This window comes from Amphiura filiformis, chromosome 1 (assembly GCF_039555335.1).
Source record: "Amphiura filiformis chromosome 1, Afil_fr2py, whole genome shotgun sequence".
NCBI classification, from domain to species: Eukaryota; Metazoa; Echinodermata; class Ophiuroidea; order Amphilepidida; family Amphiuridae; genus Amphiura; species Amphiura filiformis.
In genome coordinates this window covers 14,354,916-14,382,848 of record NC_092628.1, presented here as the reverse complement: position 1 = coordinate 14,382,848, position 27,933 = coordinate 14,354,916, and the positions used below count along the sequence as shown (strand labels likewise).

General features: G+C 36.8%; 1 protein-coding gene across 1 annotated transcript; it reads left to right on the top strand.

Annotated features, from left to right (window-relative positions):
- Positions 1-1,073: 1,073 nt before the first annotated feature.
- On the top strand, positions 1,074-27,933 carry LOC140167975 (uncharacterized). Its single transcript, XM_072191276.1, has 3 exons — positions 1,074-1,559; positions 25,469-25,774; positions 27,802-27,933. Exons 1-3 carry the CDS (start codon positions 1,074-1,076, stop codon positions 27,931-27,933), a joined length of 924 nt encoding a protein of 307 aa, XP_072047377.1.

The window sequence follows — 27,933 nt, the reverse complement described above, 5'->3', positions numbered from 1 at the left end:
CACACACACAATTCTTAAACAACATCTTTTGCACAGAATTCAATGGGATTTGAAAAGTAAAGTGGCAGTTGAAACTCTAGTGATAACACTTTTGCAGTGCATGATGGGGCTTCCTTAAATCATCCTCTGGCAACTAGTCAAACGAATCCAATAACATTTAGGTATATACAAAATAAAATGAGCTTGGTGTTGGGTTTTTCTTTTCAAATTTTTGATTCCGACGCCCATTTCTCGTCTTAGTCGACTTATTTGCTTATTTTCATTTACCCGGTTTTTTTCTGGGACACACTCTATATGAGATATCTGGATATTGGTTATAAGCAAATTGAATCGATTAACCACGTGACGTAATCATGTAAGTAAAATATTCCAACGTCAGGTCGGATTTTGAAATGCAAGCCCAGCTCCAACACTGCCCTCTTTGATGAATGGTCCTCCACTGATTTGCAACAATCGCCCAAACAGCAGGGAGGCTACTAAAAATTATAATTATGCTTCTCATTCTAAAGATGGAATAAGTAGAGAACATGTAACATTCCTTATTTGTCGATTCTCAATTCTCTGATAGTGTTGTTTCTAATCTAAGGCATATAGGTCCAACAATCTGACTCGTTTGTACAGCTTGACAGTAAGTATATATATCTTTATAGCTATGGTGGGAATTATTGTCAGTTGATTATTTTAAGGTATATTACTATTATTTACGGAAATCATCATCATCATCATCATCATCATCATCATCATCATCATCATCATCATCATCATCATCATCATCATTATCATCATATTATTATTATATAAAATTGAGAGTTTATTTATTTCTATTATTGACAGGTGGGCTAATCAAGCAAGTGTATCAAGGAAAACTACAGGGTATAAAGTTCCCAGGCTTGGAGCCTACGTACGTATGTCATCTGAAATTTCTGCTCTTGAATGTTACTGTGTTGGTGTCTTCGATAGTCAAGGTAGCATTTCTGTCAAGGTAGCATTTATATCTGAAGGTTCCTTACTTCTTATAATATTGTGCCAACTCTTTTGGTTTTCAGTAATTGAACTATTAAATTTGATATAAAATGGAAACCACTTATTTAAAAGAGGATTTCCTTGACAACAGCTCATATGAGCACTTTATGACAGACCCAAATGTGACAGATGAGGCTGATCTACCATTTGAAATACCTAACTGTCCCGCAGGAACCATACTTCAGATTCTCCACTACTTTCCCGATGAGGTCGTGGAGAATTTGTTCTACACTCCAACAGAAAAACTCTTAATCAGTTATGTATTCCCAATAGTAATTGCCATCGGTTTCACAACCAATCTCGCATTCATATGGACTCTGGTTCGAGTCCGTGACATGCGAACCACGACCAACTTCTACCTTGCCAACTTGGCTTGCGCTGATTTGATTCTAATTCTTCTAAAAACGGTCGCTACATATTTCAACAGGTCATCAGATCTTGCAGTGGGTGGCCCTTGGAAAACTGTCCCAGCTTGTGCGAGCCGAACGACTGCATTATACATAGGATACTTTGCTTCGATAAGCTTGGTGACTCTGGTGAGTATAGAACGGTTTCTCGCTATTTGCTTTCCGTTGAAGCATCGGATGATAAATAACAAAGCTCATTCTATAAAGATGGTTTCCGGAGCTTGGGTTTTAGCAATTATCTTCGCGGCTCTCGTTACTCCAAACTGGTCTGGTGAACAGGCAAGATACTGCGTTGTTTGGCCTGAGAAATATCAGAGTCGTTTACCAACTTTGGTGAACATCTGTGGGCCAGTGACAGCTGGATGGCCTATTGTTACGACTATCTGTGAGTTTATACCGTTTATTGTTCCCATCTGCCTCAGCACGGTATTGTACGCGTTGATCATTCGTCGTCTCAGTCAGCGAGATATTAGTGAGGGACGCGAAAAGACAGGTAATCAAAATCAAGCCACAAAAACTCGTAACGCGGTAGCACGAATGCTTGTTCTTAACGGCATCATTTTCTTCTTGTGTTTATCTCCCTACCAATTTGTCCAAATATATTACTTTATTGCTAACTTGACCGGTGTTTATCCTTTTGATAATAACAACATGCAGATTATGCTTATTGTTGGAAGGATCTTAGATTTGGTAAATTCTTCTGTAAATCCAATCATTTACAGCGCCACCAACGCTCGATATCGCAAAGCATTTTTTACCGCATTCAACTGTGGCTCAACAACAACCAAAAAGATAATTCGAAATTAAACTTAAAAACAATAATCAAGGACATAAAGAAGGGAAGAAGAACGACAGATGAAAACAAGTTTTGCTGGTTCATTTCATTTCATTTCATTTTATTTAGGATTCAAACCAAGGATAAAAAAACACAGAAAAGAATACATTTAAAAGCACACTTATTTCCAATGTGGTCCTTGATGAGCCTAAGACTTAAAGGTACAATAGTAAAGAAATATTTGGATTGCACTTTAAATATGATATTACACACATCAAGGTGGTACCACACCCCCTGACAAATCCTGTGACCAGCTTCGCACTCCTCCCAAGAAACAACCACACACCGGGAACAAAAAGCCATGCACACTACAAGGGCAAGGAGCCCAATCTCCCCACCGAAAACCCAGCGACTCAAGACCATCGGCCCATTTCATATGTCAAGAAAAAGAGGTACATTCTAGTGGTACCTCCCTTCCTAAAACAAAACAAATGCACCGCCCCTCCTGAGCCACCGAAAATTCCAGCGCAGCAACCGGACTCCCCGCCCCCACAACACACACGACTCCTCCCACCCATGCACGACTATCCCCCGAGAAAACAACAAAAATAGTCACACACCCATCATGGGGTGTAGTACCACCCTAAATTTAAACTGTTCAGCAAGCATAAGACATAAAATATTACAAATACTGTTATCATTACCTACAAATTTTGAAAACAAAAAATAAAATAATATTAAAAACACACAATATATTAATGTTGAAAAAATATGCATCAGGTCCAGCCTTAGTTAAAAAGATAAATTGCACGTTCATTTTTTGAAATTTCCTTAAAAAAGTGATGTTTGACCTCTTTCCTGAAAATGTCTTGACATAGCTGGGATTGCACAGAATTTGGAAGCGAGTTCCACACATTTATTGCATTATAAATAAAGGTTTTTTGCCCATGGGTGCCCATACGAGGCTTGAATAAAGCATATGTTCCTGACCTGGTTGAATGTTTGTGTACGTTTTTAGACTTGGAAATACCTTCAAGAAAATAAGTAGGACTTTTGCCATTCAGGATCCTAAACATGTGATTTGTCATAATCTGGAAAACCCTGTACTGGGTCGGGAGCCAGTTTACCTCCTGGAATTCACTAGCACCAATGTGAGACCTAGGGACAGATTTAGCACATTTCTGATGATTTTATTTTGGGCAATTTGGAGTTTTTGTTTTGTTTGTTTGGTTAAAGCAGGATACCAGGAACTACAAGCATAGTCATAATGACACTGGATGAGAGCCGAAACAAGAAGTTTTTTAGTGTATACATTCAAAAACCTTCCTTTTCTTTGAATAAATTTGAGTCTGGAATTAGCCTTTTTTAGAACTTTATCTGCGGTATTTTGCCCACTTAGAGTTTGATGAATATTGAGGCCTAAATACTTTACTTCAGATTTGGGAGTAATTAGTGTGTTACCACATTTGATGCTGAGCTCTGATTGTCTCGCAAGTTTACGTGCAGTGCCAAACAGGACCGACTCAGTCTTCCCTAAGTGAAGGGATAATTTATTATCAACCAACCACTCGTTCACAGCCTTGAGCTCCAAACTGAGCTGTTCCTGAATGACATTGACGTCACTATGCGAGACCATCAGATCCGAGTCATCTGCATACAAAAGTAATTTACACCCCACTCCAGAAGCCAAGTCGTTGACATAGACTAAGAACAAAAGAGGCCCCAATATTGAGCCCTGGGGAACTCCGCACGTAATATCCTTGGGCTGTGATTTCACTCCGCCTATGTCAACGACCTGTTTCCGACCTGTAAGGTACGAGTCAAACCATTTAATTGAACTTTCAGCCACGCCAAGGGCCCCCAATTTTCCAAGAAGAATTGCATGATTCACCGTGTCGAACGCCTTTTGTAAATCAAGAACCACCATACCAGTAAGATTACCTTTATCCATTCCTTTCTTATGTAGTCCGACAGGTGAATCAAGCAAGTATCTGTAGAAAATGACGGCCGAAAGCCTGACTGAAATTCATAAAGGAGAGACTCGTCCTTCAAATATTTTTCTAACTGGTCATAAACAATCCTTTCAAAAACTTTTGAAATAACACTAAGGAATGGAAACTGGTCGGTAATTGAAAAATTAGATGGTTTATTAGTGCAACAATATTGCAGTATAATTACAGTAATCCATAAACAAGAATGTATATAATATGTCTTTGTTGTCAATATGGAAGTTCGTAAGTGCTGGAAAGAGTAATCCGAAAGAAATTTAAACAGCCTTTTAGCCCTGTAAGCATGGCAGGAAATTTATACCTTACACGTTTAAACGTGACATATACATCTTCTGCAGCAGAACTCTCTAGTTAAAATACACGTTAGCTGACATTCTCGTTGGTCTCTTCTACCACAGATATATTTGCTTAGTAGTATTCTGCTTCAGCTTTTTAAATGTTTGTGTTAAAGAGGTATAATGTTAAAGCTAGAAAAGGAAAATACACTTTTTGCGCATACGTTTGCACATAGAAATTCTACTGTCGCTTTGGTAGCAAGATGGAGGACCCAAGCAAAGGGTCAATAGCGAAATGTTGAAATTTTCGTTTTCCTTCTTATTTCCAAAGAATCTCAATGTCCTTTTGGGCTTAGAAAGTGTATGTTAAAACGAGAATACAATATATTAGTACACATGTTGTATTTTGTAGTAGATATTTTGAAAACGATAACATATACATTGAAAGCTAAACTGCATGGAGTCAGGGTGACTCTGAAAGCAAAGTCCAGCCACTCTGCCACTCTATGTCTAAAATGACTCCATATTGGCATGATTTGAAGTCATCTGACTGCCTTGAAGAGTCATAAATTTCTTGACTCCGCTGAAGAGTCACCGTTGACGACTCTACACAGGAGTCAATTGACTCTTAATATGGAATCATTTTAGACATAGAGTCGCGTAGTGGCTGGACTCTGCTTCTAGAGTAACCCAGACTCCATTTATAGAATCACTTAGACAAGATAAAAATTCCAAAGTATATACCTACCGGAATAGGAGACTTTACTCGTTTCATAGGCGATCGTCAGACGACACGATGGAGAAAATAAGGCTGAACCACCATCCTCTTGGTATGGGAGAATATACATTCCATGGTGTTTACAGCCAAACTATTTCAGAGTCTTACTCCATTGAAGAGTCATAAATTTCTTGACTCCGTCGACGACTCTGAATGTAGAGTGTAGAGTCAATTGACCCCACGGGTAGAGTCAATTGACTCTGTAGTGAAAGTGAGGCCCAACTCCTTTTTCAGTGCCAAAATAAGCACCTCGTCGTGCACGACTCTGCAGGTAGAGTCAATTGACTCCACGGGTAGAGTCAGTCCTTTTGAGAGTCAGTGCTAGTTTACTCCACTTTGAGAGTCTTGACTCCTTTCTGGCTATTAGTGCAGGTGTACTTTTTTGTCTTGTCTTTTAATATGTATCAGTGAAATATTTAGATTTTCTTTTTCCTCACATATTTATACTTTGATTCTCTTAAATACAATTAACGCAGACAGAAACTGTTCAAATTTTAATTTAAAAGCACAAACGATATCAAGACATAGTGTGTATTATAGGGCACGTTTTGTATTTAGTAGTAAACGTTGTCAGAAAGATAACACATGTGTAATCAGATTCTAACGTTTGGCATAGAAAGTGTACAATAAAACAAAAACGACAAAAGGGGGTTTATTAGGACACATTTGTATTTGGTAATAGCACAACGATAACTTGTCTTTAAACAGATATTTACTCCATTTCGTTTAAATTATTGATTATGTGCTCAGGTATAAGCGAAGAAAAAAAAATCCGATTTATCGTAAATGTGTAATATTTAGATACTCCTATTCACTCGTTTGGTTAAATAAATTCTTACCACTATTCTCATCGTAGAAAGTGTGCAAACAAAACACAAATGATACTATTTTATTAGGACACGTTTTGTAGCAAATGATATCAGAAAGATAATAAAGGTGCACTGTTCTTTAAATAGAAATTTACTTCAAGCAAGTAAAATAGATTATGTATTCTGGTATACGTATACAAATGTAGTGTGTGGTTCCAGCGAATTATTTAGTCAGATTCTAACTCTTGGCGTAGGAAGTGTACAAATAAAACAAAAAACGACAAAAAAGGATTTATTAGGATATATTTGTATTTGGTAATAGCACAACGATAACGTATGTGTCCTATTCTTTGAACAGATACTTACTCCATATCGTTTAATAAATTGATTATGTGTTCAGGTATAATACGCGAAGAAAAAAAATCCGATTTGTGGTAAAAAGTGTAAAATTTAGACATTCCCTTTTCCTGGTTTAGTTAAATTCTTACCACTATTCTGATCGTAGAAAGTGTTCAAACAAAACACGAATGATACTATGTATTAGGACACGTTTTGTATATTGGTAGTAGTAACTGATGTTAGAAAGATACATGTAATACAGGTGCAATTTCTTTATAAAGGGGCATTTCGTGATCCACAGCCTCATCCCCCCACTTTTTTCAAAATAAGTTGAGTTTTTTATACCACTGGAAACCTCTGGCTACAATATTTATGTACCAAAAATTTCTTGCATTCAAATTTGAATTTCCTTTTGGTATACCAGAACGAAATTACAGCAGCGGCATATGGAGCAGTGTAATACACATAATCATGCATAACTAGCAAACGCAAAATCGGAATCAACTCAAATTTTGGGAATAAGCTTTTTTCGTGGATATGTACTGAAAAATGTCATAAAAAGAGGAAGTCCTCCTTTATAGATATTTACTTCAAGTAAAATAGATTGTCTTTTCAAGTATTCGCACGCAAATGTACTAGCGAAATATTTATTCAGAGTTTAACTGTTGGCGTAGAAAGTGTACAAATCTGTTTAAACCGATACTTTACTCTCAATGTTGTTTAAATAAATTGTGAAGAAAAAATATAGTGAAGAAAACAAATTGTGATAAAAGTGTAATATTTAACTATTGTTCTGGATGTAAAGAGTGTTCAAACAATTAATAATACTATGTATTAGGACATGTTTTGTATTTGGTAGCAAATATTGAACGCAAAGATGCGGTAGCTGCACCTTTCTTTAATAAACATTATTTCTCGAAATCGTTAATAATAGATTTATGTATTCCATCTAAATCATTTTATGAGCGTTCCAAGCAGTTCTCTTGCGAATCATCCTCGACAGACCCCGTCGGGCTTAGAACGTAAATCCGTTTTTGAAAGGGGGGGGGACAAAGTGATCATTATTAGTCATTAAAAAGCATTAATACTCGAGGTGACAACCGGGGGGACACATCAAAATTTTGGTGGGTATGTTCCCCCCGAATTTAAGGAGGTGGTTCTTTGGGAGCTGACGGCGTACCGGTAAAGAGGGTCTTTTGGAGCTGCGAACAAGTAAAATGGGGACTTTTAGAGCTGCGAACAGTCAAAATTAAGGGTCTTTCTTGGCTTTGTGGTTGAAAGTCGCCTGAAAAACAGAACACAAAAACCAGAATATGAGAAATAAGCAATTTTGCGATCTTTTAGAGCTGAATTATTAAAATCAAGGGTCTTTCAGAGCTATATTTTGGTCAAATTTAGGGGGTCTTTCGGAGCTGCGAAATCCAAAAAGGGGGGTCTTTCCGGGGGAACATACCCGTATGGTAATTTGTGATAAGTGCTACCCCCGGGAGGCGACACAGCACTGTGCATCATGCCTACGCGACGTAGGGTGTGTCTTCATGTGCTTCAATGAGGCCCCAATTGAAGCCATTTGGTACACCATTTTCACCGTATTATTAGTTAATACAATACCAAAATGCAGGTTTAATATCAAACCTATTTTGTACGTTTTGACAGTCAATACTTATGTATACCTGCTCAATACTTAATGTTCGGTTCCATGCTTTTGCAGTCTTTAACTTTCAGAGAGCTCAAAATCCATGAGCAACCGGCAATGGTTAGAGTGTTGCCGCCGATTCCGAAGACTCGTAGTTCCGTACCCGCTAAAGCATGAAATCAACTTTACACATGCAACATGTCCAAAAATCAACATAAATTGAAGCCAAATTTGAGGGAGAAACATGAACTCTGTTGATTTTAATACAACTCTGGCAATAATTGTTGTGCTTTCTTACAATTCTACAAAACAAAACAAAATGTTCTTATTACTTAATAATGGATGAAAATGTGTGCTGGGGAATTTTATATTGTGTTTCCCCCTCCCAAGCAGAAAAGATCACGCATGGCAAAAACAAACTTCAACTCCTCATTTTTTGCGAAAAATACTACGATGTATGACAACGACCAGAAACCCCCAGCAAACACAAAACGTTTTGGACAAAAAGGTTAGAAAAGGTTGTCAAAAACGTCGGGTTATATTATAAAGAACATATGAAGGGTATTAAAGGTTTTTATTACACTCAAAAACATTTGTTGATAACCTACTTCAAAAATTCTAACATAATGTTGTTTAAGTGTTGACAAAATATTTGGCAATAAATGTTTGCAAAAAATATTTTACGATAACATTTAAAAAAAATATTGTTGCAGTGTGTTTTCATGCAAAACGTTTCCATTACTTGTATATAACCCGACATTTAATGTTATTAAAACGTTTTTGTCTAAACCAAAACCCAAAATCTAACATGTTAAAAACGTGTTTTTTTTGTGTTTGTTGGGGCCTCACACAGTGTCATCGCCCCGATATCTTCATGGCAGAAATCGCCACGATGGTATATCGAATCCTGTTGTTCTTCAATAGCCACGCATTTAGTTCCTCCGACCTGTTAGTTTTGAGACGCATAATGGGCCGAGGGACATCCGGCTAAGACTAAGGCTATTGACAATATGTAGCTCGGTGCGAAGTGTCATCGCCCCGATATCTTCATGGGAGAAATCGCCATGGTATTCATTCATCTTTATTTCATTCAAATATAAAATATAACAGCACAACAATTAAACACAGCCACGTATGGCCATTTTGTTCCGACCTGTTTAATAGTTTTGAGACGCATAATGGGCCGAGGGACATCCGACTAAAGCTATTGACAATAGCCTGGTGACTGACCTCCGTAGATGTCAGTGAGCATGGTATACGCCGGTCATCTGCTTTTAGACTGCCTCCACCAGTGTCCTACGCTGCGCTATAGTTCGGCACATTTAAAATCAGAATTTTTGTCAGTTTTTGAGCTCAATACGCACTGTTCTTTCTCAATATGCAAGCTAACGACTATCATATCCTTTCAACACACATATTCAAGTGCAAGCATCAAAAGCGGCTTCTTTAGAATAACACAATTACGGGAGATATTCATCATTTTCTATCCCGGTATCCAAAGATTTATCGTCTGAATATCAAATCGTGCACATTCACGTGTATCGATTCCGGGTATTGATATTAGCGTCTCTGCTGTACAATGTAATTATTAACCAGGCGATGTCGGTGTGCGGTGATTGACCTCTGTAGATCTCAGTGAGCCTGGTACGTGAGCCTATCTGCATTAGACTGCCTCCACCAATGGCCCACATTGCGCTTGTAACGTGATATGTTTCGTTACCCCGATTGCTTACGAATGAGGGCAGCTGTAATTTTTTTCTGTTTTTGAGTTCAAAACGCACGATTGTTTGTCAATATCATATCATCGATTATCATGTTCTTTCAACACATATATTCAAGTGCAAGCCTTAAAATTGGCTTCTTTAGAAAGCAAAAATTACGGGAGATATTCATCATTTTCTAAAAGATTTATCGTCTGAATATCAAATCGTGCATAGCACATACACGTGTATCGATCCCGTGTATTGATTTCGTTTCCCTGCTGTACAATGTAATTATTTACCAGGCGATGTCGATGTACCTCATCTTTATTGACTTCAAGAAGGCATTCGACCGTGAGTGGCAAGAGGGTTTAATGCCCTGTTTAATGTCAAAAGAGAAATTGTATATTCCACGAAAGAAGCATTGCATTATGAGGATTTTAAATAGTACAGTTTGATTTACCTAGTTATCGAGTTGTATGCAAAAGTCAAATTTTGTGCTACATAGGGTCAACAATGGAAAATGATCCGATGATGCTAAAATGATTTCAACATTTTCCGCCATATCTCAGGTGTTAGTTACATTGGTAACCAGTTGTGTATTTAGCCTTTTTTGAACGGACTAGAGCCCCCCTATCATAAAAGAGAGAAAGGAAAAGAAAGGAAAATTGGGAAAGGAGAAAAGAGAGAAAACTTGGAGAAGAGAAATAATTTGGAGGTGTGCCAACTGAGATTAACAAGGCTACCTCCAAGAACTGATAGAATACAAAACCCTTTTCAATGACAAATTGGCAATATTTATCGCAGGCAGGGACATTTCTCTTTTCTTCTATACACAAAGAACACTTTATTACAGTGTTAGGTAATCTACTCAACGTCAAATATGATTGCCTCCTTCTATTTGTAATTGTATGGATAAAATACAGACAAAATAATATACTGATGCATTGCATTTCAAACAAATATGAAAGTGTGACGTATATTAATGGAAAATGGAATTAAATCCAATTGAAAGCACTTTAGGAACAAATAGCTATATTTTTTTCTCATTTTCACCATTGTATTATAGCTGTTGTTACTTTTAGTCAAAATGGGATATTCTTGTTCAAATCCATACACCCCTAGAAGACATGGTCCTAATCTTCTACACAGAGAGTGTGAATTTCAAATGGGCTACCATCCACATCCGCTGTGTGGGTAGACTTCTCCGTAGTCCCATTTTGCATACTCTGGCTATTACATTTAAGCATAAAACTCTGATTTGTATTAATTTGTGTGCAATTGATAAATTTTCACATCTGATACTTTCAGTCACCGCACTCCCTCTGTTTGTTAGCTTCCCAAGTGGATTTTTTACTCGGGCTTTCGCGAATAAACTGGTAGATTCCAAAATCAGAATTATTCAGTATTAAAGTGAGCCATTATGCAAGATATGTTGCATTCAATAACATAAGTATACTTTACTTTTACTGTCACTAATTATATAAACTCTTTATGACCATTTTACTATTAATTATAATACACATCAGTATAATTTTGAGTTCCAACAGGATGCGTTCATCATGATTAATAATAACACATTTTTATTTAAATCAAAATTCGACTATGGCATAGTCTACTGTGTGGAAGATTAAGGTCATGTCTTCCATAAGGGGTGTATGGATATCAACTGGAATTGCCCAATCTTGAAAACAGTTGTTGATGATGATGCATATAAAAATAGAACAAAAGATCTAACCAAGCTCTAAAAGCATTTGCACTGTAGAGTAACAATAGCAAAAGTGATATTTAAATTAGGCTATATAATGTGTTCTAAACTGGACTTCATTTCAGACTATTAAAGGCAAAAAATAAATCTTCTTATACTTGCAGATCCCGGGTTGCAGATTTTCTCTTAATAATAACGTTTTTATAACGCACGTGACTACCTCCGAGCTGCCATAACAGCTTGTAAACAATATGTCTCGAATTGACCTTCTACATAGCGAGTGGTCTTCCTATACATTTGAATGCAAAGGCGGAACAACATGAGACTACTGTGCAGCAAATGTGTCTATTTTGTTCAATTTTGTGATTAGGCTATATTGTGAACGTTTCCGTCGTTGAATAATTTTTTTTCGTCGTCAAATAATTTCAAAATGTTGTTTTTGATAACATATTAAAAATTCGGAATCCCCCCATGTGTAATAATTTTGCTATTCAATTAATACTTAAATTTGATGATATTTATCTACAGAGTTCTTTTCTGTATAGTGCAGTGGTCAATGCATGAGGTTTTGATCACGATGGCTGGTCTTGGCATGTCGTGCCCATGAGTCACGTGCGTAAATACATATAGTCGAAGCATACGACTTTGCAAATTAAAAGATATATTTTTCTTACTAAAGTAAGTATGACGGCAACATTTCGAATGTGGCCCATCCCCCTTACCAAATTCCTGGATCCGCCACTGAAAAGGTGGCTGCTTTTGCTTCTGTTTTGGACACCCGCACTCATTTAAAAAAGTAATAACAGTGAAAAAACTAAGAATGATGCACCAAATGGCTTTAAGGGATCTGGAATGAGCGTTTTGAGCGTTTCGACAGTATTTTTGGTGTGACATGATAGCACATCAGACATATCGAATTGTATTCTGAATACGAAGAATGTCTTTCTGATATCAACTAGTTTTCATTTTTGAAATTCACGATATAATACAAATTTTATGACAAATTATTAAAATTTGATATTTTTCACATTTTGATATATAACAGTCCTCGAAGTAAATTTTACAAATCTAATGATATATTCTTAAAGTGTATGTAGCTGGGAGGAAAAGCCGAAGATCAATTGAAAATTTTGACCTTTCATATTGAAGATATGGATTTTTTCCCAAAAGAAATTTTTTTGGGTGTTTTGGGCAAAAAATCCATATCTTCAATACGAAAGGTCAAAATTTTCAATTGGTCATCGGCTTTTCATCCCACCTACATACACTTTAAGTATAAATCATCAGATTTATAAAGTTTACTTTGAGTACTGTTAAATATCAAAAATATCAATTTTTAATCATTTGCCATAAAATGTGTATTACATTGCGAATTACAAAAAATCAAAATTATTTGATATCAGAAGGACATTCTTCGTATTCAGAATGCAATTCGATATGTCTGATGTGCTCTAATGTCCCACAATAAATACTGTTCAAACGTTCATGCCCCATGAATTAGGCTTTGAAAAAAATTCGGACCAGGAAGATACCAGTGACCGTTTTTGCTTACTTTTAAGACACCGATACACTATAGTCTTTAGCAATAATTACAGTAATAGTGAAAAATGATCCACGAATGGGTTCAATTGGGCCGTCATTTTGCATAATTTTCTTCGGGGGGGGGGGTCCCTCTCAGACACCCCTAGCGTATGGTTTCGCTTCTGTTGTAGACACCCGTACCTGTACACTTAATGTTTAAAGCAATAATTTATACAATAATAGTGGGAAAAAACACAATACACAATAAGAGCGTCAAATTGGTGCACCAAATGGCTTCAATTGCACCGTCATTTTGAGAAAGTTTCTAACTTCTGAGATTTTCATTGTCTAAATCGATATGTTATTGAAAAATAACACTTTAATGTTTTGCAAAAGTTCATTCTGTAAATCATATACTTTGAAAACTTGCTTGATTTATTTGTTGTTAATGAGTTAACTATTGTTAAATCAAATTATGGAAGTTGTTGTACAATATTATTACAATGTCCATATTAAACAGTTTTTAACAAGACAGAAATTATGGAAGCTTCAATATTAAAGCTTATATCAAAACTGCAATTTCCCGCTCGATTCTATTAACAACACTGTTTCTAAAGGATTTCCATGGGTTTTGTATTCAGCATTTAATATAAGAGTATAGTTACTATATTTTTATAATAAGTTTCATTTTATTGGATTCAAGCACGTATGGAGGTAATTTTTTATTACAGCTCATTTTCATTATATTAAATTTCTACAAACCCGTACTTTCAATTCACTAAAGATAATTACTTCATTGTTGAAAATAGTATAACCTGTGCATGTCTGAGATATTTGGCCTGGGCCAGGGAGTAGAAGCATTTTAATTTGTGCTTTACAAAATACGATACAAAAAAGGATATAATATTTACATCAAAATGTTCCTCCTCTGGGATTTTGCGTTACTATTTTGACATTTATGGGTCTCCACGGTCCAGACCCGAGGTCATATTTATTTTTTGCAACTATAATGGGCCGCAATTCGCTAAATCTATTTAAACCCTAGCCCTAACCATGAGCCCTAACCCTAACTTCAAGGGTTAGTGATATTGCAGTCCAATGCTTGCAAAAAGAAATTAAAGGAGTATTTCGTGATCCTAGCATCCTCTTTTTATGACATTTTTCAGTACATATCCACGAAAAAGCATATTCCCAAAATGTCAGTTGATTCCGATTTTGCGTTTGCGAGTTATGCATGATTATGTGTATTACACTGCTCCATAGACAATACGTTGTAATTTCGTTCTGGTGCACCAGAACGAAATTCAAATTTCGCGATATCTTTGCTAAACGAATTAATCTGCAAGAAATATTTTGTACATAAACATTATGTAGCCAGAGGTTTCCAGTGATATAAAAATCTCAACTTTTTTTTTGAGAAAAGTGGGGGATGAGGCTGTGGATCACGAAATGCCCTTTTAAATGGCCGGGAGAGCATTATCAGTTACGAGTGGCTAATGTTAGTCATTCCATTTGTAGAGGGATTCACCGAGGATGATTGAGGAGGCATTGGCCGTTTTTTCAGTAATTTTAAAATTGGTGTTTGAAAATGTTCACCTCCCTTTCTCCTATGACATTACGTCACATCTCGTTAGCCTCAAATTGACCTAAACACCTCTCAGATCTATTTGTTTTTTGTGCATGATGGTTCAGGTGGGTTCAACCTTTTCTAGAGCCTTTTGGCTTGTACAGTGGAATTAAAAATCGTGCAGTGAGAATCCGGTCAAAAGACCAGGAAATGAAGTTAGATCGAGTTACATTACTTTCTTTACTCAATCAAAAATTGTCTAACAAAGCCTCTGTTATTTCCAATTTCAGATTATTTTCGCCCCAAATGAAGGTAAATTTTACTCATTTCATTGGGACCAATGCATATAGAAATAGTTTGGGAACCGCTACCTTAGAGTAGGCGCGGACACAGGGGGCATTGCATCCCTCGCCTGCAAAAAAATGTGCAGGTTTAGATAGTGCATCTATTAAAGAAACAAATTTACCCCAATATTTTTCAGTTTTGAAATTGTGATTATTTTTCCAAGTGTAAGGATATTTTATTGGCGCAGTATATTATCAGAAATTATGTACGGTTCAGAAAACATCTTACGACGCAGGTAGCTACAAAGTTACTACCCAGGGGTTAAATATAAATTTTACTACTGTTACACTACATATAAAAGCTTTTAGAGTTTGATTCCTTCTTAATGGGAAGTAAGTACCAAAAAAGTAGGCTAAATTTTACCCTATATTATCTGAAATTAAGTCCAGTCCAAAGCACATCTTACGGCTCATCTCATGTAGCTATAAAATTAATAATTTTGCAATTGTTACCTTACATATAAAGCTTTTAGAGTTTGGTTCCTTCTTTAGTGAAAAACGTGCTAAACATCGTCATGTGTAAATGACAATTAAAAACGTATCCACGTACAACCATACACCGTCTGGAAGTTCTGGTATACAGCCTGTCTCAAAAAAAATCAGGCGGTGGTGTAAGCGATATCGTCATTTGTGACGTCGCCATTGGATTAACTCATAATCATGATATCTTCACAAACAATTCTAAATTTGTTATGTGGTGTCAAAGCAAAATGATCTTACTCTAAAACCGCTGGGGTACGACAATGTACCACACTGTAAGTACGTTGTTTTTCAATTTATAACTGCTAACCGTGTATTTTGAATGGGACTGTCAGCCTTAAGTTGTATTTCGCCAGCCTCGAACGTCACGTATCGCGTGTCCTATGCCGCCTGAAAAAAATTGTGCAAGTGAAAAGCGCCCTCTTTGGCAATTAGAAAATACAGTTGTGGCATAATGCTTATATCAACGTCAAGGGCTTAGTCTTAGCTCTCAAATGCCGTTTGATCTGTTCAATTTGCTTGCTTTAATCTCGAGATATGCTTACTTAACAACGAAAGGGTGGAATCATAATTGTGCCACTTTTACTAGGGAAGAGGGCTGTGCATGTAAATCAATGATAGCATCAAGAGTTCCTTCGTGAAATCAACAGAATGCATCAACTACACAACAATACACAATTGTTTTTACTGTTTTATCATGATACAGGTATAATGATCCTCTTTTTCTACTTACGACAAATTAAAAGATACATATTTCACATTCTGCAGTAAAATTAAATACATGTGCATGTCAATGATTTTATTATGGTAAATACTGTCTCTTAGTCACTCAAGACATGTTAAAAGACAAACAAATATTGCACACTTATAGGTTAATGAACTTAGACAAGTTAATTACAAATTAATGAAATTAGACAAAATAATGCACGCGCGTTGATGTTGATGCGTCTAATGCACGAGCCCTGAAGGGAGGGGGGAGTGCATTAGACGCATCAACATCAGCTATCATTGATTTACATTTACAGCCCTATTCCCTAGTAAAAGTGGCACAATTGTGATTTTACCCTTTCATTGTTAACTAAACATATCTCGAGATTTAAAAAATCAAATTGAACAGAACAAACGGTATTTGAGAGCTAAGACTGTGCCCTTGACGTTGATGTAAGCATCATGTCACAACGGTATTTTCTAATTCCCACGGAGGGCGCTTTTCACTTGCACAATTGTTTTTAGACAGGCTGTATATCATGTATAAAAATTATGTTTTGTGAGCGTATATGTAAGAAGTCATTTCTTACAAGATGAAAATGAAAATAATTGTATTGTATAAAGCGCTCAAAAATGCTGCATATAATTTTTGAGATGGGCGTAGCTAGCCTCAAAAGAGGCTTGGCTGGGCAAGATTATGTACATTGTAGATTTTTCCTCCTCCTGACCTCTCTTTCTCCATTTTTCTTGTTGCCTTCCCCTTCTATTCCCTCCTTTCTTTATCTTCTCTTGTCTCCCTTTCCCCCTACCGCCTTCCCCCCTTCTTCGCTTTCCACAAACTAGACAAAACCCACGGGTAATAAACAGGGACTTATCCAGGTTTTGAAAGGAGCGGGACCTTAAGCCCGATCATGAAATATTTTCTGCCATGGTCGATTCGTGGCCATACCCCGCCCCCTCCAACGCTTTGCTAACACTACCATGACAACAGCGTTTACACTCCATTTGCCGGTGCACAGTGTCATCGCCCCGATATCTTCATGGCAGAAATCGCCATGGTAGGTTGAATCCACCACCATGCATGGCCATTTTGTTCCGACCTGTTTAATAGTTTTGAGATAATGGGCCGAGGAACATCCGACTAAGGCTACTGACAATAGCTCGGTGACTGACCTCTCTGTGTGTGAGTGAGCATGGTATGCGACATGAGGTCATCTGCTTTTAGACTGCCTCCACGAGTGGCCTACGCTGCGCTATAGTTCGGCACATATAAAAATCAGAATTTTTATCAATACGCACGGTTCTTTCGCAATACGCAAGCTAACGACTATCATATCCTTTCAACACATATATTCAAGTGCAAGGAAAAAAATATGGCTTCTTTAGAATAAAAAAATGCGGGAGATATTCATTATTTTCTACCCCGGTATCCAAAGATTTATCGTCTGAATATCAAATCGTGCATAGCACATTCACGTGTATCGATCCCGGGTATTGATTTTCGTGTCTCTGCTGTATCAAGTAATTATTAACCAGGCGATGTAGGTGTGCGGCGTGCAATGACTTTAGCCCCTGAGTACCACTGACTGGGGGTAGTGAAATAAAGTATAGTTACCAGTAGCTAATGTGAATCGTTCGATAGGGAGGGGGAGCCACCGAGCCTGATATTTTGAAAATGTTCACTTACCCCCATTTCCCCTATATCGGTACGCCACTGCATGTTGGCCTCAAATGGACCTAACGGACCTAACACACCTGTATCTTGTTCATAAACATGATAAAGGTTCAACCTTTTCTAGAACTTTTTTGGCTTGTTGGGTCCCCTGGTACCTGTCGGGGGTCTCAACACTGAAACGCTTTGACACTCAACATGCTCAACTCAGTTTGTTTAATTAGTCGGCGCGGGCAGACACACACACGTGGGTCCTAATGGGACCAGGTTGTATTCAACGATTGGCATGCCTCATCAACCCAGTTTTAGCTACCCGCTGAACTAAAACTCAATTATCATACCATTGAAAATGTAAAGTGCTTTTTAATTACCATTCGATTAGAGTTTAAATTAAGAGTTAACGTTTTTTCGCTTAAATTAAAAACAAAAACGAAGACAATGCAACTGTTGTCCTTAATGTTAATCGATGATTTCTCTTAAGCTTGAAGCTTGTTTGTTTCTACTTCTTTCCATTTAACATTGGTAAATCATTCAGTTATTGTTTTCCTATGATGCCCAAAGCAGGGTATATTAACAGCCAGACATTACCCTAAACGGAACTGGCTGTAAGATCTTTGTCATGCCCTGCATATGCCTCTCATGTTAAATGCATTAATGGAGAGAGCAGTTGGTAAATGAATTAGCTGTTGCCTTCACCGGGGATCGAACCCGAGACCCCTTGTACATCCCTTCCCGTGAGGAAATTTTTTCCCCTTGCCCCCTGTAGGATGCTGGCTGCCCTGATATTTTCCATCTTGAAAGTAACCTTGCCTCCTTTGCCCCCTGCACGCTCTCAGGTGGCATATATATGTACGTGTTCTCATTATTCCAAAAGTTCACAAGGCAGCTATCGCATTATTTGGCTTAGACACGTCTTTCTTTCATCCACGTTGTGAAGTTTGTCAACTGTAAGCCTTGTTTTGTGCATACAGTTAGGCCTATGCCAATAATCTAAATTTTCTTAGGGGGTGAGAGCTTTCATTGATGGGACACGTGTTGTCGGATATGAAAATTGTGATTATGGCTACTTGGATACTCAGCTAGAATATAATTGGCCTGCTGATAATTGTAATACCTCCGCTTCCATGTGATGGTATCGCCTAATTAAACCAATGGATATCACGGACCTATGAATACAGAGTATAGTCTTGATATAAAATGAAATTATTATTTGATCCTACCGGTTAGTTGTGACAAGTAACAATTACACACCGGATACAACATGAAGCTTCTACTGATTCTATCGATTATTGGGGTTGGGATGGGCCAGGAGTCCATCTATGAAGGTAAGTAAAAACTCTTTGAAAAAATATCTTTCATTATACACTGGATATTGGTGGTAAACAGTGGTAAACAGTATGATGCTACGTGGCTCTTGTATCAATTACAAAATGTAAAAAGATTACTTATTCGTTCGATTTGTTGAATATCAGAGCCAGATCGCTTCCACAATGAGCGCAGACAATATCATGTCTGAAATTATATTATGTAAATCCAATTAACACGGACATTCATGGGTTATCACCACTCGATTCATAACTGAGTGCGAGATGTTTAAAGGCTCTTTGTAAATGGTATCGGCGGCTTAACGTCCCCAACGAATGACGAAATACTCTCATGGTAATCCGAATTTAATCTACAGTATGTTACCAATGAAATTCGGACATTTTTAAAAGTCAATACCCCAGCAAGTTTCCACCCTAGCAAGATATAGTTTTATTTATTTTCAATAAATTAACAACAGCGGCTCATTTGCTTTCATTCAGTTACGTCTTGCAGAAGATGAACTTGCCGAATACTTTGGAATTTTGGGTGAGACACGAGAAGGTAATAAACAACCTATGTTTTTTCTTTAAATTAGGCCCTACTAATATTGTGCTTGTTATAATGTTAAAACACTGTTTACAAAGTTATTATTAATCAAGTTGGTTAAGCAAGTCACTTTAAAGCATACAAGAATCCTCAAATACCAATGGGTAGTGGCGTAGATTGCTTTTTGACATTGGGGATGCCATATTGAAACTAAACTGATGAAATCCCGGGGATGAAAAACCGTAAAACAAGCATATAGTGTTTTTGATGATAGCTTACTTACGACGATACAATGCATAAATATGCCAATACAATAATGGTCTTACAATTTACATACAATAATACTTGTTTGTATATGCTTGAATCTATAATTTATTAGCTCCTATTTGGCGTCTGGATTAATTTAGCTTTCATCAGAAGCACTCTATATGCTAATAGACGAGGTTTTACGGTATGGTGCAAACGTGGAATAAATAGTGGGATAAAATGGCCATTATTAGGTTAATTTGGTCAGAAACCCACATATACAGGCGTCAACACGGGGGGGGGGATCATTGTATGGACCACCCCGGCAAAATATTGGAGAAGGGATTTATCCCCATCCCTCGGGATCTACGCCTATGTCAATGAGGTGTAAAACTTCGGATCATTTTGAGAATATTCAATACCTAGTGCCATTGCTATTTCAATCTGAAATTCGGTGGCGATATCCAGTGGCGTAACTAAGGGGTGGGGGGGGGGGGGGCAGAGGCGGGCAACATGCCCCGGGCGCCACCCTTAGGAGCGCCAAATTGACCAATTGCCCCTCCCAGCACAAAATCAATTGAAAGAACATTTTAAGACCGATATTCACACTAGCAACCAAAATTAATTAGTGTATAGGCCTTATTTGTTCAAATTTTCGCGCAATCGTTTCAAGAATGGAGGGGGGGAAGCATTATGTATCCTTAGCCCCTGAGCTACGCCAATGCCCGAGTCTAAGATATTCTTTGGGGAGGGGGTAGGGGCGCTAATTTTGTTTCTTGCCCCAGGCGCTCCCAACCCTAGTTACGCCACTGACGATATCGACAGCGGCCGGGAATTTTTGCATCTTGTTTGCATCATATGGAACGGGAGAGTGGCCTTAGTGAAAACATGTAGCATTTTCAGATTTAGGTATAAATAATGGGCCTCTGTAACATATTTGTTATATTTTGTTGGGTCATTTTCAGAATCCCAGTCGCATATTCCCAACCAAATCGAAATTAAGAACCTCTCCATAAAGTTGAACATATGGGTTGTTATTTTAAGTTGAATCTCAATTGTCGTAAAACACAATTATGTGTTATAGTTATCGTGTAGTACTCATTTGACTTTAGAAAAGTTTCACGCATTTTTGTCAAATATCCATCAAAAGGCAATGATATGTCAAAATAATTATGCTACGTTACGTTGAAACTTTTGCATTTCAGCCATTTTGGGTGTATATTTATATTTTAAAAGTATGAAAATTTAAAAAATCTAAAAATAACCTCTTAAATCTTCAGATTTAGCTTTTGAAATTCATAAGAAAAAGCTGAAAACCGAACAAAATTTGTTGTTGTGAACTTTAAAAAAAAAGGTCACACGTATGTTTTTTAATGAAAACGACTTTCTCCATACTCAAATCTGATCATGCCTTTTGATGCTGATATTTTGAGATTCGAGGTTACCGTATAATAAATCGTATAAGCAAGCGAATATTTCTTATACTCTATGTGATCCAGTACTTTTTCCGTACTAGAATTTATCCTATTCGCCGATGACGTCACCACCATGTAATAAAATGATGTCGTGTTTTCGCCGTGCCTCAAAAATTAGTAATTATGTTGCTTTGGTTGAAAGGATTAAATTTAGCTCAAGGATCTCCTCAATGTTTCACATGAAGTCGGCTTTTGGCTAGTGACTTCATAATTACCCAATATGCAAATAAGATAACCCTAACCCTTATTTGCATATTGGGGAATATTGACTGATGCATCTACCGGCTTTTGGAATTTGGGCCGCGCCATCTTGGAAATTTGGAAAACTCGTGGTGTCCCATCATGTTAATCCTTTAAAGCTAATGAAAAGTATGGTTCTGAAAGTAAAAAAGCAATAGATTTTTAGGTCTTATTGGCCTTTCGCTCATCGCCTCAATGTCATTGTTTATGTAATTTTAAATTATTGGTTTTTTATTGAAATAATGTTGAAATTATTCATTTTATACACGACAGCATACTTTTTAGTGATATATTGACCTACTTTTAGCTACAAAATTGTTGACCTACTTTTAGCCACAAAATTATCGACTACCCGCTGAAATAAAATACAATCAACACCAATAACCATAAAATGTATACCCTGATAAGTATAGTTTAATTATAGTTTAATTAAAGGGGCATTTCGTGATCCACAGCCTCATCCCCACACTTTTCTCAAAAAAAGTTGAGATTTTTATATCACTGGAAACATCTGGCTACATAATGTTTATGTACAAAATATTTCTTGCAGATTAATTCGTTTTGCAAAGATATCGCGAAATTTGAATTTCGTTCTGGTGCACCAGAACAAAATTACAACGTATTGTCTATGGAGCAGTGTGATACACATAATCATGCATAACCCGCGAACGCAAAATCGGAATCAACTGAAATTTTTGGAATAGGTTTTTTTCGCGGATATCTAATGAAAAATGACATAAATAGAGGAGGCTAGGATCACGAAATACTCCTTTAATAACAAAAACAGTTATTATAATGATTCGTCAAGAGTAGCTCTGACTCCACTAATTGTTATGAATTCACGTCGTAAAAGCCTATCCTACAATTTGTTATTATAATACAAGAGTTACAACCACAACCCTCATATTATTATCTCATTTTCTGCATTATTGTATTTTACTGTATAATTGCAAACCTCGGTATAAATAACCGTATGTTTTATATACTTTGTGACATAATTTTCTTTCTTTATGTCTTCATTCTTAAATGTCTTTTTAAAAAAGACCCAAAAGACATTAAGCAAAATCTGTTGGTTTTAGATAGAGATGATTGTACCATTTTCACCCTGTGGTTGGCAGTGACGTCAACGCGTTGATGTTTAGCTCTCGCATCTAAAGATTAGGTGACGTCACCTAATCGATATTGGGGTCTTAGACACACCACAACACGTGCGTTCAACACGTGCCCGCGATGTGAAAGCACCAAATACTGTGCGTATTTTCTCCTCGGTTTTGTCATATTTATCTTTCACTTCATCTTCCACAAAATAATTGTTTAAATGGGAACTGTATACTGGTTACCTTTCTTTCACCTTGTTTTGATGCTACAAAATACAAAAGATACGGAACAACTGCGATGCTATTTGAAAATCAACCTTTGTTATCAATTTTGCTTGTTTATTACACCGTGACGTCTAGCGTCGCATAAAGTTGATCGCTCGCGACGGTGCGGTATTTGCATTTGGATGCTGATGACTTGAATGCTGGACCCAATATCGATTGATTGGTGACGTCTGACAAAAACGGTGTATGCGGCGTCTTTATTAAGCGCGTGTGTACGCCATGTCACTAACGCATTGAGCGAAAGCGATTTCAGGCTGTGCCAAATAAAATGCACACTGACGTCACTGCCACATCAGGGTGAAAATAGTGTAATGGATGCAATTCCGACCGTGGTATTTACACACCTTGGAAAATGAAATTAAGGACAAAATATTTGTCTTTCTTTTTTTAACATTAAAACGTAATTATTGTTATTTCAGTTCCAGAGTATGAAATCGTTTACATCAATCAGGTAACTTCAGCAAAGACAGTGCGCACATTTACACGTGACGTCATCAGAGACGATGAAATAGGTTTCAAACTTCGCGCCTTTGATGACGATTTACACGTGGAAGTTACAAAAGACAAGGATTTCTTCACTAAGGAGTCGACCTCGTGTATGTATTTGGAAGAGGATGGAATGGAGACGAGGGAGGATATCCCAAGAGACTGTTTCTATAGTGGCACTGTGAAAGGACATAGTAATTCTATGGTGTCAGTTAACACGTGCGGAGGAATGGTAAGTTGTTTGAGTTTGGAAATTTTATAGAAAAAGAAACCTATACAGACTGCTCAAAAATGTATTATAAAATTGAATACCTGAATACAAAACCCACCCAAGTCCATGGATTTCACATGCTCAATAACCGCACATAGAGCAGTAAGTTTCCTTTGTCAATTATTATTAAGTGTGTGATATGTTAACAAATAATATTTTCTCAATGGAAATAATTTGTTTGATTGTTTTTGGATGACTGAAGGTAAGAAATATACAATTTTTTCTTCTAAATCACAAGGAAGTAGGTTTTGAATATAGTGTAGGTTTGGTGTATCTTGATTGAGTTAAGGAGGCTGTGTACTCTCAGACATGCGTGTAGTAAAAGTGCCATAACTTTGCAATTATTCACGCAAGACATATAAAAGTATACATTTTTATAAAGGCAAGACATCAATGAAGCTCAATATAAATACAGATTTGGTGTAAAAACAACAATTATGAAGAAAATCACAAAAAGTGAATTTTTGGCAATTTTGTTCGGTACATCATAACAAAAAACACTCTTTCCAAAATTTTTCGTTTTGTTTTTCTTAGTCTTAAGGCACCATTCCAAAAACGTTTTTTTTTTTATAGTTTTTTGATATTGGCCTTATTTTTTGAGATATTGACCATATAAGGCATCAAAATGAACTTTTAAAATTCACAAACGCCTATTTGCACAAAATGATGCCTAAAATCGGAAATAGACCAAAATATAAAAAAAATGAGAAAACCGTTTCTTAAGTCGATCATGCTTTTTATGATGAGCATAATTGCTTACCTATAGATGCTGTATTTATTGAGTTATCGTGTACCTAAATCGTCATTTTACCGAGAAAATGAACATTGAAATAAAGGCCGTTGAAGTTTAAAGTGGTCACATTTTGCACTTTGATCGAAGCTCACAGTAGAATGCGGCGTTTCTCGTTTTTCTACCTTATATTACGTTAATATCGGGTAAATCCACAGCCCCTTGAGAAGTTTGGTCGAAATCATTTGATATCTTGATGTTTAAATCGGGGGAAATAACTTGAAAAAATTCACATTTTATCAGCTAAAACGGAGCCATTTGACCGCTAGGTTTTTGTGAAATCAGTGCTTCTGTGGTACTCCATAAGATGCGCCGCGCATGCAGATAAGCGTTGCGTATGCGTAGCGTATCTGTGCGTTAACAAACTGCGCGACTACAAAACGCGATGCGTTGTTGCGCGCGTGTACCCCGATGATACAACAAAGATTTTCTTTCCTTTTAAATTGCGGAAATGAGTGAAATAGTGAAATAATACCCATAAAATAGAGCAGTTAGAGTTAACAAATCTGGATTTTCTTTCCTTGTATTTATACAAAACATAACAAAGTAAATACATTTCAAAAAAGCTCAATTTCGCGAAAGAAACAATGTAGAGTACACAGCCGCGTGCAACAACAAGATCCCAATTAAGAAAATTGCGAAAAATAATTTTGAACCTTAAACACATGAAGTAGAAGGGGGAAATAGATTACCGTCAAAATGTGTTTAGATTCCGATTGCGGTCTTGTAAAATGTCAAATTATCTGCCATTATGTAGGTAATAATGATTAGATACCCTACCGCTGTAATAAAAAAATTGAGAAAGTACAATGTGCTGGTAGGGCATTCCATTCTTGGGAGTATGAGAGAAACGATCTTCTATGGCACATAGATTTTTATGTCACACCATACGGGCACAATTATTGAATAGTTTAATGCGGTATGAAGCTAATTACAAATTGTACAATTTTGAATTCTCTTGTGTTTATGTCCACAGACTGGAACCATTTCACGAGAAGGGTATGGAGACGTGTACATTGAACCTTTGCGTCATGCTCATGCGCAGAAACGAGGTATGGATAACGCACTTGGTCACGTGATCTACAAAGCACCGGCGGACATTCATACATGGGAATGTGGAGTGCGTGATGATGAGCATGATACTGTGGAGATGTCGGATATCTCAACACGCAGTTTTGTCCCAGATCAGAAATACTTGAAGCTTCATATTGTCGCTGATCACCAATACTGGGCTAAAAATGGAGCGGAGAGTTGCAAATGCATTACTGCAACGTTTCAAGCGGTAACTGTTCTACTATTTCGATAAAACTTCAGTTTCAGCGCATGTGTACTTGCATAAATGTGTGTACAAGTAGATACAAAACATAATTTAGAGTTTGAGAGCCGTTTCAATGGGAATGATCCGGTTTTCAGCACATGTTATTTTCCATTTGGTTTAATTAAAATGACCTCCGCTCCCCGCCTATAAACATGATAAAGATTTGTAGCTTCATTCCCTTTTTACGTAACAGCTCGTAACGGGTGGTGCAAAAATTATTTATATGAGGGACTTTTAGGAGCCAATCATTTTGTGACACGTTACAAGGACTAGGTTACTTTGACAGGTCGAAATTGGTTGATCGTTGATCTATTTTCAAACAACCAATCACAGAGCCGCTAATCTGTACCACGTCCGCAATTAAGTGATATAAACGCTCATCGTGCATACAATTAATCAATCTGTCCATGAGTGGCCAAACGGTTCCTGGTAAGCCGTATACTTCTACTACAGTATATGCAGTCTACATGTTCTCTGTTGACAAGGGGCAGTCTTCATTGAACAGCTCTTTCTCAGAGCCAACAAACCTTTAATTTAGCAGATAGGCGAGATCTGCTTGTTTCTGTAGACAAGGGGCAGTCTAGAAGAAACGGCTCTTTTCAGAGCCACCAAAACTCATTCTTAGGTACTTTGTCCTGAAGAAGTCAGAGCTACTCCTGACGAAAGCTTGACAGTTCTAAACTTGTCCGACGGCGAACCCGCTAAAAACCACTAATTGTTGGTGGAGAAGCTTATGTTTTAGGACACCCTCTCAGTGTATACAAAGTTCACATATGCCAAATCTCCGGCTCATTGCGCTCGCATAACATGGTTATATTCAAAGACAGAATAAAAAAAAAAAAAAAAATACTAGTTTGCGTCTGACGTCATCTGTCAATCAACGCGGGAACGGTTTGTTTACGTGTGTCGTGATGATTCTGAATGCGGCGCGGCGGTAACACAACGTGCCTTATAGAAGTTAGGTCTTAATAGAAACATTTTTCTTGAAGGCATCATGTTTACAAAGCCTACAAAAGTTGCTTTTTGACTTGTAAAAGTTACGTAAGTTTTCGCCATTTTCTGCTATTCCTTTTCTCCGATCGGTACCAGAGGAATCAACCTTTTTACGCGCTACTAAACAATTAAGAGTTGAAGTGAGTTTGTTTGACAGTGACGTTAGACGCAAACAAGTCTTTTTAATTCTGTATTGGATTACACATCGAAAAGGGTAGAGATTCACAGCACTGATTCTTTAGCAGACATCCCAGCAAACACAAAAACGTTTTAAAAACGTTTTAAATAAGTTATATTTTGGCTTTTGGTTTAGGTTAAAACGTTTTAATAACATTAAAATGTCGGGCTATATAAAGGTCATGATAACGTTTTAAAACGTTTTGTATGAAAACACACTACAACAACATTTTTAAATGTTTTCAAAAATGTTATTATAAACTATTTTTGCAAACATTTTTCCCAAATATTGTGTCAATACTTAAATAACATTATGTTAAAATATTTGAACCCAGCAAACACAGAAATGTTCTTAAAATGTTTTTTTCAAAACCTTGTAATAACATTTAAATGTCGGGTTATATAAAGGTCATGAAAACGTTTTTAAAACGTTATTGAAAATGTTTTGTGCAAACATTTTTCGCAAAATATTTTTTCAACCACAAAATAACATTCTGTTTAGAATGTTTTGTATCAAGTTTTCAAGAATGTTTTTGGAATGTTATTAAAACGTTTTTATACCCTTTATATAACCCGACATTTAAACGTTTTCTGTAAAACATTTTTGTTTGCAGAGCAGTAGATTATCAAAAAATGTTTTTTAAGGTTATGACAACGTTTTATACTCTTAATATACCCTTTATATAACCCGACATTTTAACGTTTTCTGACAACCTTTTATAACCTTTTGCGAATGATGTCGAAAACGTTTTGTGTTTGCTGGGATATCATACAATCTGCAATTTTCTATACGGTTTTCTTGTCTTTATTTAATTCAACAGCTGGCACATCGAATGGCTATGCTTCCCGGTCTTACCTTGCTTCTCTCTCGAATAACAATCATCAAGACTAATGTAAGTGATACACGCCTGCCTCCTCCAAATATAAAAGGCAGTATTGTCTTTGAGGTTTAA

Bases quoted from the DNA above. Each gene is read 5' to 3' on its own strand.
- LOC140167975 (XM_072191276.1), top strand. From the start codon at position 1,074: ATGGAAACCACTTATTTAAAAGAGGATTTCCTTGACAACAGCTCATAT. The intron at 1,560-25,468 runs GTGAGTATAGAA...TTATGTCCACAG, and splicing joins CGATAAGCTTGGTGACTCTG to ACTGGAACCATTTCACGAGA. The intron at 25,775-27,801 runs GTAACTGTTCTA...TTAATTCAACAG, and splicing joins TTACTGCAACGTTTCAAGCG to CTGGCACATCGAATGGCTAT.